Raw genomic sequence first — 12,823 nt, 5'->3', positions numbered from 1 at the left:
GCAAACAGAAGAGGCTAAGTGTTGCTCAGTTAAGAGCTGTTTTAGGTAAGAATGACTTACAAACACGTATGTCAAGGAATTCCTCTTAGCAATGATGGCTTGCTTTTATAAAAAAGTATCTCTAAGGAATGTTATATTTTCTTAATGTAGGTAAAAATTCCCCTTTGAAGTCATTTTATTCATCTGCTCAGCAGTAACATTTCTCATTTAAAGAGTAAATTTGGGTCCATTCCTTTCTCAATGATCATAAGTACTAAATGGAGGTCAAATTAGGAAGTTTTGCTTAGTTACATTTTCAACTTTAAAACTGAATTAAAAAAAAAAGAATGCTGTCTAGTAGCAACAGATTTGGATTAGGAGTTAAGGCAACTACAGGATCAGTTCTCAATTTCCTATTAACCGTTATCAAGTTGAGCAAGTAGTATTCTCCTCACCTTTAAAAAAGATTCATTAATAATTATTACTAGTGATTTTAAAGCAATTTAACAGAATTTCTTAAAATGAGATCTTTTACAGAACCCCACATACAAATGGTAACACAGGAGCTGCTCTCAAGGACCACAGAGGGAGATTTCGAAGATTTCTACTTAACACTTCCTAGGCCTCCTGGGTCCTAGACACCCTCCAGACTCCCTGTAAACGTTTGAAAATAACTGCCCTACATGAAACAAAATTATAGTTGAAAATTTTGATTTTATGATTGGGAAATTCTTTTAAATGTCTTAGTGACACCACTATTAGAAAGCATTTTCTGATATGATTTCATTTAATCCTCACAATTTGTGAAAGACTGCTGTAGTTCTCATCTTAAAGAGGAGGAAACAAACTTGAAGAGTCTGTTAGTTCCTTTATTCAATATTGTGTACTATATGCTGGGTGCATACTGCTGTACTGATCAAAGTCATAAAAAAGACTGAGGCCTCCTCAAGAAAACTACGCTCTAAAAAAGGAAATAGAGATTCCTCTCTGAAGAATCTTGGCTGTGAAAGGAGGTAGTTACTATAATGCAGAAGACAGGAAAAAGACATCTTCCTTCTCTGAGACCAGAGGGAAGGAGTCGAGAATGAATAAAGATGCAGATTAAATAATATAATTCAAAGGGAAGAATGCTGAATGAACCTTGAACTTTCACCTAATTACATTCCTTTTCACAGTGATGTAGTAGTTAGGTTTCTTGAAGAAGAGCAATAAGAGAATTCTCAATAGATAGCTTAAGGACAATGATTAAAGTTTGGAATAGCTCAGGCAAGAAAGGGGAGAGGAAGCTGACCAGGGACACAAAAGATACTGCTCAGAGGCACTGAGAATCCAGCTAAATTAGAGACCACTGTCTTGCCATTTTCTCCAGGAGTAGCTAGAAAATATGTTCAGTGGGGGCAAACAGGTAGAACGATCCAAGATGCTTTCTGCTGCTATTTCTGGCCTTGTTCTGGGAAGGTAGTAAGAAAGGGGCAACTGGTAACATAGGTGGAAGTGAGCGCTTGGGAGAATAAATGGGTCTTCCTGAGATCATGGCTTGGGAGAATAAATGGGTCTTCCTGAGATCAAAGGGCACAGTAACCTGAGAAGGAACCAACAAGATAGAATAATTAAATAATAACAGCTTGCATTTATTTATAATGCTTATTATGTGCCAAGCACTATTCTAAGGAGCTTTATATGTATTAACTCCATCTTTAGAACAATTTTATGAGGTAGGTATCATCTTTTCCTCTTTACGAAAGAGGAACAGACAAGACACTAAGTGATTTGCTCAAAGTCCTACATCTAACAAACAGAAGAGCTAGGATAGAATGCAATATGGAAGTTTGAAGATTTTTAAACTAGTAGGATGACAAGCTCTAAGACAGCGTGAAGATCCGTGCAATACAAGCCTGTCTGATTGCCACTGTAGATCCAGGACCTGGCCCATAGCAGCAACACACAATAAATGTACTTTAAATTGAATAAATGAATGACTTCCACATGCAATGAACAAAATTAAGATAGAGGCTAGACATAATATCTGTGAGGAATGTATTAACATAGTATCTGTGAGGAAGGTATTAAACTCAATGACTGAGGGAGCATGAGTTCAGGAAGTCAGATGGTCATAGGGAGAGCGCAGGAGAGTAATTCTCAAGCCAAAAACGATGATGATGGACGTGGCAATAAACCACATCTGGGCCCAATAATTCAAGGACTGTAAGAAAAATAGAAACCTCAATTCAAAAAGATATGCCTGAGAAACAGGGGACCAGAGTGTACAATTTAACAGTGTGACAGGAAGGGATGAGATACGAAGAGCAGTCATGGTGGAGGAAGTGAAATGTACAGCACAGCTAGTAAACAGAAAGACTGGACCGCAGACTAAGTCTTCTGACTCCCAATTCAGGGTCACTGACAATTTCAACTCATTTTTCCAGGAGACTAGGCTGACTACCCTGCTACATACAGAAAGTGCCACATGATCTTTAACGACCCTCTACTACATCTTAAGACTTCACTTAGAGCTACAAAAACTTCAAACATTTCAGAGCATCATTTGCGCTGACTTGCTGAATTTATCAATTACTATAGTTTGGCTTAGAGGACTAGTTTCTCATTTAATCAATCATTCACTAACCACTCACACTATGCTAAATGCTGTGTGGTTCAAAAGGGTGTCTGGCATAAGCTTTGGACAGGGACCACAACCTAGTTCAGGAGTGAAAAAAAAGGGGAGGGGGGAGGAAAAGGAGGAGAAAGGGAGGAAAGGAAGGAAAAAAGAAAAACTAGATGTGTTTTTAGATGCACATTTAACGTACATATTATAGAACATGCAAACCAAATGAGTGCTTACTCCTTCAATAAAGTTACGAGAGGTTACACACTTTACTCCAAAGATTACGTGTGATTCATATAGGAACTTCTGTTTTTGAAGCCACCTCTCAAGAGCCAATAGAATTCTTTAAGTATCCCAGTGGTACTAAACCCATATCCTTTGAGAATGCTTTCTTAGCACGATTCACAAACTGGCTCTGCAGGCTTTTCAAAACTTAAGTTCTAGAAGTTGTACAATAAAATGACACGATCACTAAAATAAGTGTATGGCATTCAATGTAACTGCTCGCAAAAACAACATCCAATTTCAATATTGGCCTAATCATGGTTAATATTGGTGTAACAATGTGCTAAGTTCTATTTTAAAGCTTTATTTTATTTATTACACAACAAACCTGTAAGGTGGGTCTCAGCAGTCTCATTTTACACAGGGGAAAACTGAAGCTACAAGAAGTTAAGTAACTTGTTAAAGGTTATGCAGCTAGAGGCGCGGTGGCTCACGCCTGGAATCCCAGCACTGTAGGAGGACGAGGCAGACGGATCACGAGGTCAGGAGATCGAGACCATCCTGGCTAACTCGGTGAAACCCCGTCTCTATTAAAAATACAAAAAAATTAGCCGGGCATGGTGGCGGGCACCTGTAGTTCCAGCTACTAGGGAGGCTGAGGCAGGAGAATGGTGTGAACCCGGAAGGCAGAGCTTGCACTGAGCTGAGATCACACCACTGCACTCCAGCCTTGGTGACAGAGAGAGATTCTTGTCTCAAAAAAAAAAAAAAAAAAAAAAGGTGATGCAGCTAGAAAGACGTGGAGCTGGTATTCAAGCCCACACTCTTAACTACTATGCTTTTGGTCTCTTTACTTTTTAGTCACATCCCTATATTCATATGTTGAATACTCCAGTGCAAAAGTAAATGAAAATTCTCTACAGACTATTCATAGTTTTATTCTCCTAAGTAGTCAAAGAAATGCAAATTAAAGCATTAAAGTACTATTTTTTCACCTATAAAATTAAACATACATTATGCTGGGTAAGACACTGCTACATAGAAATTAAACTGATACAACCTTGAGAAATACAATTCTTAAGAGTGCTCACTTTAGAGCCAGATTGCTTGGGTCAGAATCCTAGTTCTACCACTTGGAAGAATACCTTAAGCAAATTATTTAGCCTCTCAAAGCCTCATTTGTAGAACAGATAATAGTAGTATTCTATAGAGTTCGCTCAAATGAGTAAGTTTAGATATGCAGAGTACATGATAAGCATTTAGAAAGTGTTAGCTATTATTATTACCTTTATGGAGGTCAATTAGGTAATATATTTCAGTTATGTGTAACCCAATAATTCCATAATCATAGATGGGCTCAAATATTTATGTGTCTAAATAGTCACAGTTGCAATCTTTTTTAACAGAAAAAATATGGACTCCCTGGAATCAACCAAAATATTTGGCAATAGGGAAATGGTTAAGCAAACTGAAGTATGATAGTCATTAAAAACTATGTTTTCAAAAATTACAGTAAGAAATTTTTTAACAGCAGCATATACAATGATTATCTTAATTTTACTGTCTGTTCAGCCAAGAGTATGAAATTAAAATTCCAAAAACACATGAAAATGTTAATGTTGTTTGTTTCCAAGTGGTAGGATTACAGGTGATTTTTTTATTTCCCTACTTATACATTTAGATAATTATCAATTTTTCTACCAGGAATATACATCATTGTTATAATTAGAAAAGTTACTAAAATAAATTCATTGCTTTAACAGACTATGGTTGAACAGTTTTCACAAGACACTGATAGACTAATAACTAATTGTAATTCCTGTGTTAACTCAGTGATTTCTTCTTACCAGTAATACCTTTACATTCTGTTGACCTTACAATGGGCTAACAAGAACTGAGGTGGGCGGATCACGAGGTCAGGAGATCGAGACCACGGTGAAACCCCATCTCTACTAAAAATACAAAAAAATTAGCCGGGCGTGGTGGCGGGCACCTGTAGTCCCAGCTACTCGGAGAGGCTGAGGCAGGAGAATGGCGTGAACCCGGGAGGCGGAGCTTGCAGTGAGCCGAGATTGCGCCACTGCACTCCAGCCTGGGCGGCAGAGCAAGACTCCGTCTCAAAAAAAAAAAAAAAAAAGTTGCATTATTTAAAACTACAAATTGTCTAGTAACTTTTATATAAACCTAACAAAACTACTAAAGACCATCCATGTACTCTGGAATGAAAATAACAAAAAATTACCTCTAAAGTCTCCCAACGTATAAAGAAAAGGCATGCCACTTTTTCTAGCCTTAATCATACAATCTTCCTGAACTGGACAAATGCTTTCATCCCTTAACTTCATTTAATGAATGATGTACAAACAAATGAAGCATTCTCTAATTTGTTTGAATCAAGTTCGTGATTTACGTTATTACTTAAAAAGCCAAATTTTTACATTATATTTCGTATTACTTAAATAGTTTCTATTTCAATATTGGTACTAATAATTTTCCAGGTTCCTCTGAATTGCTATCTAGAAAGACAAGGCAAAATAAATACTTTGTTAATAACAACAGTATGCTTTTGTTTTTCTAACTTCTAAAGTCAGAGTAGTACTAACAGCTATGACAATACTGGCTGTCCCAAAACTACAAACAGTATCAGTTTAAGTGTAAGTAACACTTTAATGAATCTGTTTCACCTTGTTTCATAACATGAAAAATTAAAAGCAAATTTATAATTAATTCTCTGCTCAGTGTGATCTGCAAGACTACCATCCAGCTTTCCTCTATGTACCAGTCCAGGTAGTACTATGCCAACAACTACCTTCCCTAAGAGAAACTTACTATGAAGATGAAAGCTGTTCCCTCAAATCTGGCAAACATTTCTGTAGCTCGAAGAAAAGAAAAAAAAAAACAAAACGATTAACTGTACCCATCTGTCCTTAGACTCTTCCTGTTCTTAAGTATATCAAAAATGAACATAAAACTCTTTCACTAATGTGAGTCGCCCTGTATGTTCCAGGTAACAATCACTTCCAAACAGTTGCTGTCCGTGCTACACAGGTGGAGTTCATCTAGCATTAGGGAGTGGGCATTTTATCATAACACTCTTTCTCATGATGAGTTAGCAAGCTTTTATAAACTAACTGAAGTTACTTCCAGGACCCCAAGGTAGAGATCTTAAGAGCCTGATTATGTACTGGAGACAGTCACCTTTCTAACAGGTTTCCCAAACTCTGAAGGCTAGGCCAAGAAAGGCTTCATTACCATTTGATACAGGGGAGAACAGCATTTTCATTCAAACATATCCCCTCCAATTCTAATCAAGCTCGTCAAACCCATGTGGGCAAAACCCCAGACAGTAAAAATGGTAAGAAATGATTTTTCAAAGATAAAGATAATAAAAGATTTACCTGAAAGCAACTAATCCTACATACTGAACAAAGCCCAGGAGTAAGGAAGAGACTCCCTGGGGCAGAATTATTTGATCCAGACCCACATTATTTCCAGGAGTTTCACAATTACTGCCTGCTTTCTTTAAAAAGTTTTGTGGTCCTTGTTGTTCCTTTGCATACAAATAAAAATTTAAACATTATTAAAAAGATGTGAAATGATATATTTTGTGCAAAGCAGGAAAGCTTATAAACTGGAATAAACTTTTCCTTTGTCAACAGCTTACAAATACAGAAACGTCCTTATTGTCTTCCATCTTAAAAAGAATTTCTAGGAAAAGGTCTATATAAAACTGCAAATTGTGCATTAAACTGTTGTGTATTATAACTTACACAGACAATGATGAAGGTATACGTACAATACGCACTAAGGCTGAAGTGCAGTGGCTCACACCTGTAATCCCAGCACTTTGCGAAACAGAGGTGGGCTGATCACCTGAGATCAGGAGTTCAAGACCAGCCTGGCCAACATGGCGAAACCCCATCACTACTTAAAATACAAAAACTAGCCAGACGTGGCGGCGCAAACCTGTAGTCCCAGCTACTCAGGAGACTGAGACACAAGAATTGGCTGAACCCAGGAGGTGGAGGCTGCAGTGAGCCAAGATCATGCCACTGCACTCTAGCCTGGGCGACAAAGCAAGACTCTGTCTCAAAAAAGAAAAAAAAAATGCACTCAAAACACTAAAAAGAATCTGATAATACTGATGGGAATTTATCTGGAGTAGTATCTATAAAATATCTGGTAAGTTCAATTACCACTCTATTTTGCAATGAAAACAAAACAATCTCAAAACATAATTCTATACTTTTATATAAGTTAATTTTGTAAAAATCTGAGGTGAGTGCTTGAGACTTTTTTTTTTTTAAGACAAGAGTCTTGCTCTGTGGGCTAGGCTGGGGAATGAAAGAAATGGGGGGGTGGATTTTGGTCAAAGGATACAAGTTTTAAGATGAATAAATTGTGGGGATCAAATGTGCAGCACGGTTAAGAACAGTTAATAATACTATATTATATATTTTACATTTGCTAAGGCAGTAGATACTAATTGTTCTCATCACACAGACATAAAAAACAGAACTATTGGCCGGGCGCGGTGGCTCACACCTGTAATCCCAGCACTTTGAGAGGCTGAGGCGGGCAGATCCCAACGTCAGGAGTTCAAGACCAGCCTGACCAACATGGTGAAACCCCATCGCTACTAAAAATACAAAAACTAGCCAGGCGTAGTGGCACACGCCTGTAATCCCAGCTACTCGGGAGGCTGAGGTTGCAGTGAGCCGAAATCGTGCCACTGCACTTCAGCCTGGGAGACAGAGCGAGTCTCCATCTCAAAAAAAAAAAAAAAAGAGGTGATTATGTGTTAGCTTGATGGTAGTAATCATGTCAGAATGTATACATATATCAAAACATCATGTTGTCCATCTTAAACATATGTAATTTTTCTTTTTTTTTTTTGAGACAGAGTCTCACTCTGTTGCCCATGCTGGAGTGCAGTGGCACGATTTCGGCTCACTGCAACCTCTGCCTCCCAGGTTCAAGTGATTCTCGTGCCTTAGCCTCCCGGGTAGCTGAAATTACAGGCGTGTATCACCACACCTGTATTTTTGTATTTTTAGTAGAGACAGGGGTTTGCATGTTGGCCAGGCTGGTCTCCAACTCTTAACCTCAGGACCTCAGGTGATCCGCCTGCCTTGCTTCTCCCGAAGTGCTAGGATTACAGGTGTGAAGGTGTGAACCACCCTGCCTGGCCGAGTGCTTGGCACTTTTGGTGAAACTATAGTTTCCCTTAAATTACAGTAAGTATATATCCAAACAACAGATGTAAAATACGATAATTTTTAAATATGTACATATGTGGAACCATAAACAATTAAAGATGTACATATGTATAACCATAAACAATTTTTTTTTTGGAGACAGAGTTTCGCTTTTGCTGCCCAGGCTGGAGTGCAATGGTGCGATCTCAGCTCACTGCAACCTCGGCCTTACAGGTTCAAGCGATTTTCCAGCCTCAGGTTCCCAAGTAGCTGGGATTACAGGCATCCGCCACCATGCCCCGCTAATTTCTTGTATTTTAAGTAGAGATGGGATTTCACCATGTTGGCCAGGCTGGTCTCAAGCTCCTGACCTCAGGTGATCCACCTGCCTCGGCCTCCCAAAGTGCTGGGATCACAGGCGTGAGCCACTGCACCCGGCCATATGTTTTCTTTACGGAACACTATGCATTAACTACTTTTGACTAGCAACTCATGCAGTCTGTAGTTATGTACAAGACTGCCAATCTGGAAGACAGGAATTTTGAAGGTCTATAAGCACATGGTTAGTAAGACAAATCTATGAAATACCCTACCACTGAGATATACATCTATCTGTAACAAAGGGCCATAAACTGTAATAGTTCTTTCCAATGGGAATCACTTATGAATGTTATTAATACTTATTAAACAGTAATGAAAATTCTTCTTTTAGAAATCAGCAGCTATTAACTACTGAATATCAAAACTAGTCACTTACTTCATGTAATGTTTTCAGAAAAACCTGCAAATGTTATAGACAGAATGGGTCCAAATTAGCTTATAGTCATAAAGAAGCTAAAAAAAAAATTCAGTTCCAGTACTATGTGGTAACGTATCACACAACGTTATTATACTGGTCAGCTAAAAGAATAACGAAATTCTCTCCCACCTCTTCTCCCCAACAATATTAGCTCCAAAAGGCAGGGATCTTGGTCTTTCTAGCTATACTGACAGACCCCCAGAACAGTGCCTGGTACGTAATATTCAGTATTTGTTGAACAAATTAAATGATGGCAAAACAGGTAAGAGCAGGGAAACCTGAAGAGGTCAAAGAGTTTGATTACACATACATGAACGTACAACTGGTCAATCAAAAGGCCACTAACTTGAATGAGTTGATGTCAAATTTGAGTTATTCCACATTTTAGCAAAAAATCTTATTTAGAACGTGAGACTTCAAGAATTGAGTAGTGTAAGGCCGCACACACTCCCAGAAAATCTGTTGTATAGGCCTGGCGCGCGGTGGCTCACTCCTGTAATCCCAGCACTTTGGGAGGCCGAGGTGGGTGGATCACCTGAGGTCGGGAGTTTGAGACCAGCCTGACCAACATGGAGAAACCTCGTCTCTACTAAAAATACGAAGTTAGCCGGGTATGGTGGCGCTTGCTTGTAATCCCAGCTACTCAGGAGGCTTTTAACCCAGGAGGCGGAGGTTGCGGTGAGCTGAGATCGCGCCATTGCACTCCAGCCTGGGCAACAGGAGCGAAACTCTGTCTCAAAAAAAAGAAAATCTGTTGTATAAAACTATTAACTTCATAAAATTCTAAGTAATTCTAAACTCTACTTTAAAGTGGTCAGAATTTAGTAGGAAAATTTATATTACTCACAAATTCATAACCCAGCTCTTTGCCCAATTATAAGGGAAAACATACTAGTAAACTTCGTTAGTACTCGCTTGTCAACATTTCTCACGTTTACTTACAAAAAGTTTGAAACATTCAAAAAATCTTTTAATTATTATCAAAACACTTAATTCTCCTAAATACATAGTACCTATTTACACAGAGCAGAGGTTTCCGCACACGGACTTTAGTATTTATGTTCTTAAAATTTCAGAATTCTGCATGAGGTGTATCCTCTTAAATTTTAGGAATTCAGAGAGGTCCTCCTGTTCCCTGAGACTAAACTCCTGGACTCAACTGGGGCAATCATATTAAGGTAAGTCTTTCCTCACTGCAACTGCAATTCAGGAAAAGCATGCTTTAAAAAGTGACAACAAATCCCCCTCTTTCGCCGGCACATCATATGAAGTATTTATGAATCTAAGAAGGGAAGACCAAAATCTTTCTCTAATTTTACTTTTTAAAATCTTCTGTCCGATTGCTAGTTCGTCTGTCTTGACGTATGCCTTTCATTGTAGCGACACAGGCAAGTATGTCCAGTTCGTTAACAGTACATTTTAATTGCTTGCCATGGGGTGGCTGAACCAGATTTGACACCCAAAGTTATATCCTATATACTAAACATCGCAAGGGTACGACTCAACGTAATGCCAAAAAAGAAAAAGTTTCTGAGCAGAACATTTTTGCTGTCACTGAAGGCGATGAAAGAAAGCAACTTCGCAAGGCGACTACACTCATTCTTTGGGCTCCCAAGGCTGAGAAATGGAGAACCAATTGTCCGGTTTGCTGTCTGTTGCTTCCCCCCACCCGGCCTTCCTCCGAGTGGCGAGGCAACCCTGCACAAGAGTTTGTAAAGTGCTTAGGAAGCTTGTAGGATGAAAGACGCTATAAATACACCCAATGTTACTAGTTTATGACCACGGAGCATTCCGTGGAACCACTGTCACTGCGTTGGGGGCAGGTTAATGGCATAGCCCTTCCTGAGGAAGGGGGCAGAGAGCGAAGGCAGCCCCTTCACCACCCTAAAAGCTAGGCTGGGTAATTTTTCAAAGTGTAGCGAAACCCCACGTGAAAAGTTCCACACACGCCCCACACAGGGAGGACTCCGCCGCTGCTAGCAGCGCCGGAGACTGGGCCTACAACCCCAGCAACGTGGGGAGGCGTGGGGCGGCCGAGGGGCCCCGGCAGCAGCCGACGCCCGCGGAGCGGCTGAAGGAGCAGCTCCCGGACGGGGGCGCGGCGCCAGGCCAGGGCTCCCGGCGCGGGGAACGGCCCGGGAGGGCGGCCGTGCCGGGGCCCCGCGCCGCCCGGTTGCCGGGAAGGCTCGCGCCCCGCGGCCGGCGGGCGTGGGGGAGGGGAGGCCGGGCCTGCGGCCTGTTGGGGGACTTCAGCCCGGGCCTCGCGTGCGGCTCTTGGCCCGGCCCCCGGCCCCGGGGTCCCGAACGCCGAGGAGAGACTCACCGGAAAGGCCCGGATCCGCATCTTGGTGTCCTTCCGGCTGCCCGTGCCTTTGCTCAGATTCGACATGGTGCTCGTCCCCTCCCCGGCGGCGGCTTCAGGTCGCGCTCCGCGACGCCGGTGTCACATTTAAGGCGGGCAGGCAGGCTAGGGGCGACGCTGGGGGGCGGCGGCGGCGCGGCCCCCGGGCAGGGCTGGGGAGCTGGCCGGCCCCTGGGCAGCAGCGGCGGCGGCGGGGGCGGCGGCGGCGGCTCGGGCTCCGGCGACTCTGACGCGGCTGGGGGGCTGCGCTAGCACGGCGGCTCCGAGGGGTTCCCCTCACGCCCGGCTAAGCTCCCTTTATCGCGCTCCTCCGCGATGGCGGCGGCGGCGGCGACGGACAAACATCTCACTGCGCAGGCCGAACGTCGTCCTCCTCCTTCTCCTCCTCCGCCTGAGCGAGACGAGATCCGGCCCAGAGGGTGGAGGGGGGAGGAGGGAGGGAGGAGAGCCGGAGAGTGAGAGATGCCGGGGGAGGGAGGTGGGAGGACGGGAGGGGGAGCCCGGCGGCCGCGGCGGCGGACGCTCAGATCTCGCGAGAAGAGGGCGAGCGCGCTGCCCCTGGCGGGCGGGGCGAAGCCCGGGAGAGGGAGGGCGCCACCGGAGGGGAGGAGGGGAACAGGGAATTGAAGGAAGTGGGGGGGCCGGCGGGGCGGGGAAGCGGGAAGGGGGCGTGGCTGAGGGCGGGAGGATTAAGCTGCCTTTTTGAAAGAGGAGCGCCAGGTCCCGGGTTCTGGGTGGAGGTGGTTGCTGATTGGTGGAGCTCGGAGCGGGGGTTGGGAGGGTCCTGGTCACGTAAGTTCGGAGAGCGGGAGCGGGATTGTAGTGGGCTGGGCCCCACTGGGCTGGGACTGCAGGAGGATAATCTTGAGGAGAAGCACGGGGTGCTAGACGTATAACTACGTCCCGAACTGGTTCCTGTGTTTTTCTAGGGCATGTGGACTAGGGATGGGTACTTGAGTAGAAGCCAGCAACTTGAAGAGTTTGTGTAGGAGTTACCTGCAGTGTCGGAAATTAGTGTCCTGTATGCTCAACAAGGTATTCGGACTGGGTGTGCACACCACAGCTCTCAGGACTGGAGGGTGGAAATTTAATCTACAAAGTTCCCTTAAACTGCATAAGCTTCGGGACCTCTTGATTCACTGATATTTTCTGGTGGACCCAGGGCTTATTCATGTTAAAACCTGTTTTTCATTACCATCAGAATAAACTGACAGCTCCATTAATGAAATGCAGCATTTGGTAAATGATGTTAAGTGGAATGATAGAAACCTATCTTTAACCTACCAGATAAATCATTTCTACCATTACCAAGAGTATTGTAGATTTTTAAAGCCAAAATTACCGTCCGATTCAGTTGCTGTATATTTGAAAAGGTTTTGGCTTTTGGTTTTGGGGGAGAGGCGTTTGGTCGCTTTATAGTCAAAATGTCTAATTTGACTCATCGGTTTTGCTGTCCATTTATTATGAATTGTACTTCCTCATTTACCTGCTTGCCCAATTGCTGTTATGTTTGGGTTTCTGACTCTGCAAGGGAATACATGAGTTCCTATTCAAGTTTGTGTTCTTCCTATTTTAAAGAAGCATCTGTTTGGGGGATGGATATCTACATTTAGAAGCTGGAATTTTAATACGTTTAAATAGCAAACTTAATATAA

General features: G+C 42.5%; 1 protein-coding gene across 2 annotated transcripts in view; it reads right to left on the bottom strand.

The window, feature by feature from the left end:
- The window catches only part of CUL3 (cullin 3), a 114,382-nt gene extending 102,708 nt beyond the window's left edge, over nt 1–11,674 (bottom strand). For both annotated transcript variants that reach the window (XM_032754242.2, XM_032754247.2), the window contains exon 1: nt 11,130–11,674. In XM_032754242.2, the coding sequence (XP_032610133.1) occupies nt 11,130–11,195 (66 nt within the window). In that variant the 5' untranslated portion in view covers nt 11,196–11,674. The remainder of the gene's footprint in view (nt 1–11,129) is intronic.
- Nucleotides 11,675–12,823: the final 1,149 nt, after the last annotated feature.

Source organism: Hylobates moloch, unplaced genomic scaffold (assembly GCF_009828535.3).
Source record: "Hylobates moloch isolate HMO894 unplaced genomic scaffold, HMol_V3 SCAFFOLD_1, whole genome shotgun sequence".
NCBI lineage: Eukaryota > Metazoa > Chordata > Mammalia > Primates > Hylobatidae > Hylobates > Hylobates moloch.
This window is presented reverse-complemented; position numbering and strand designations above follow the sequence as displayed.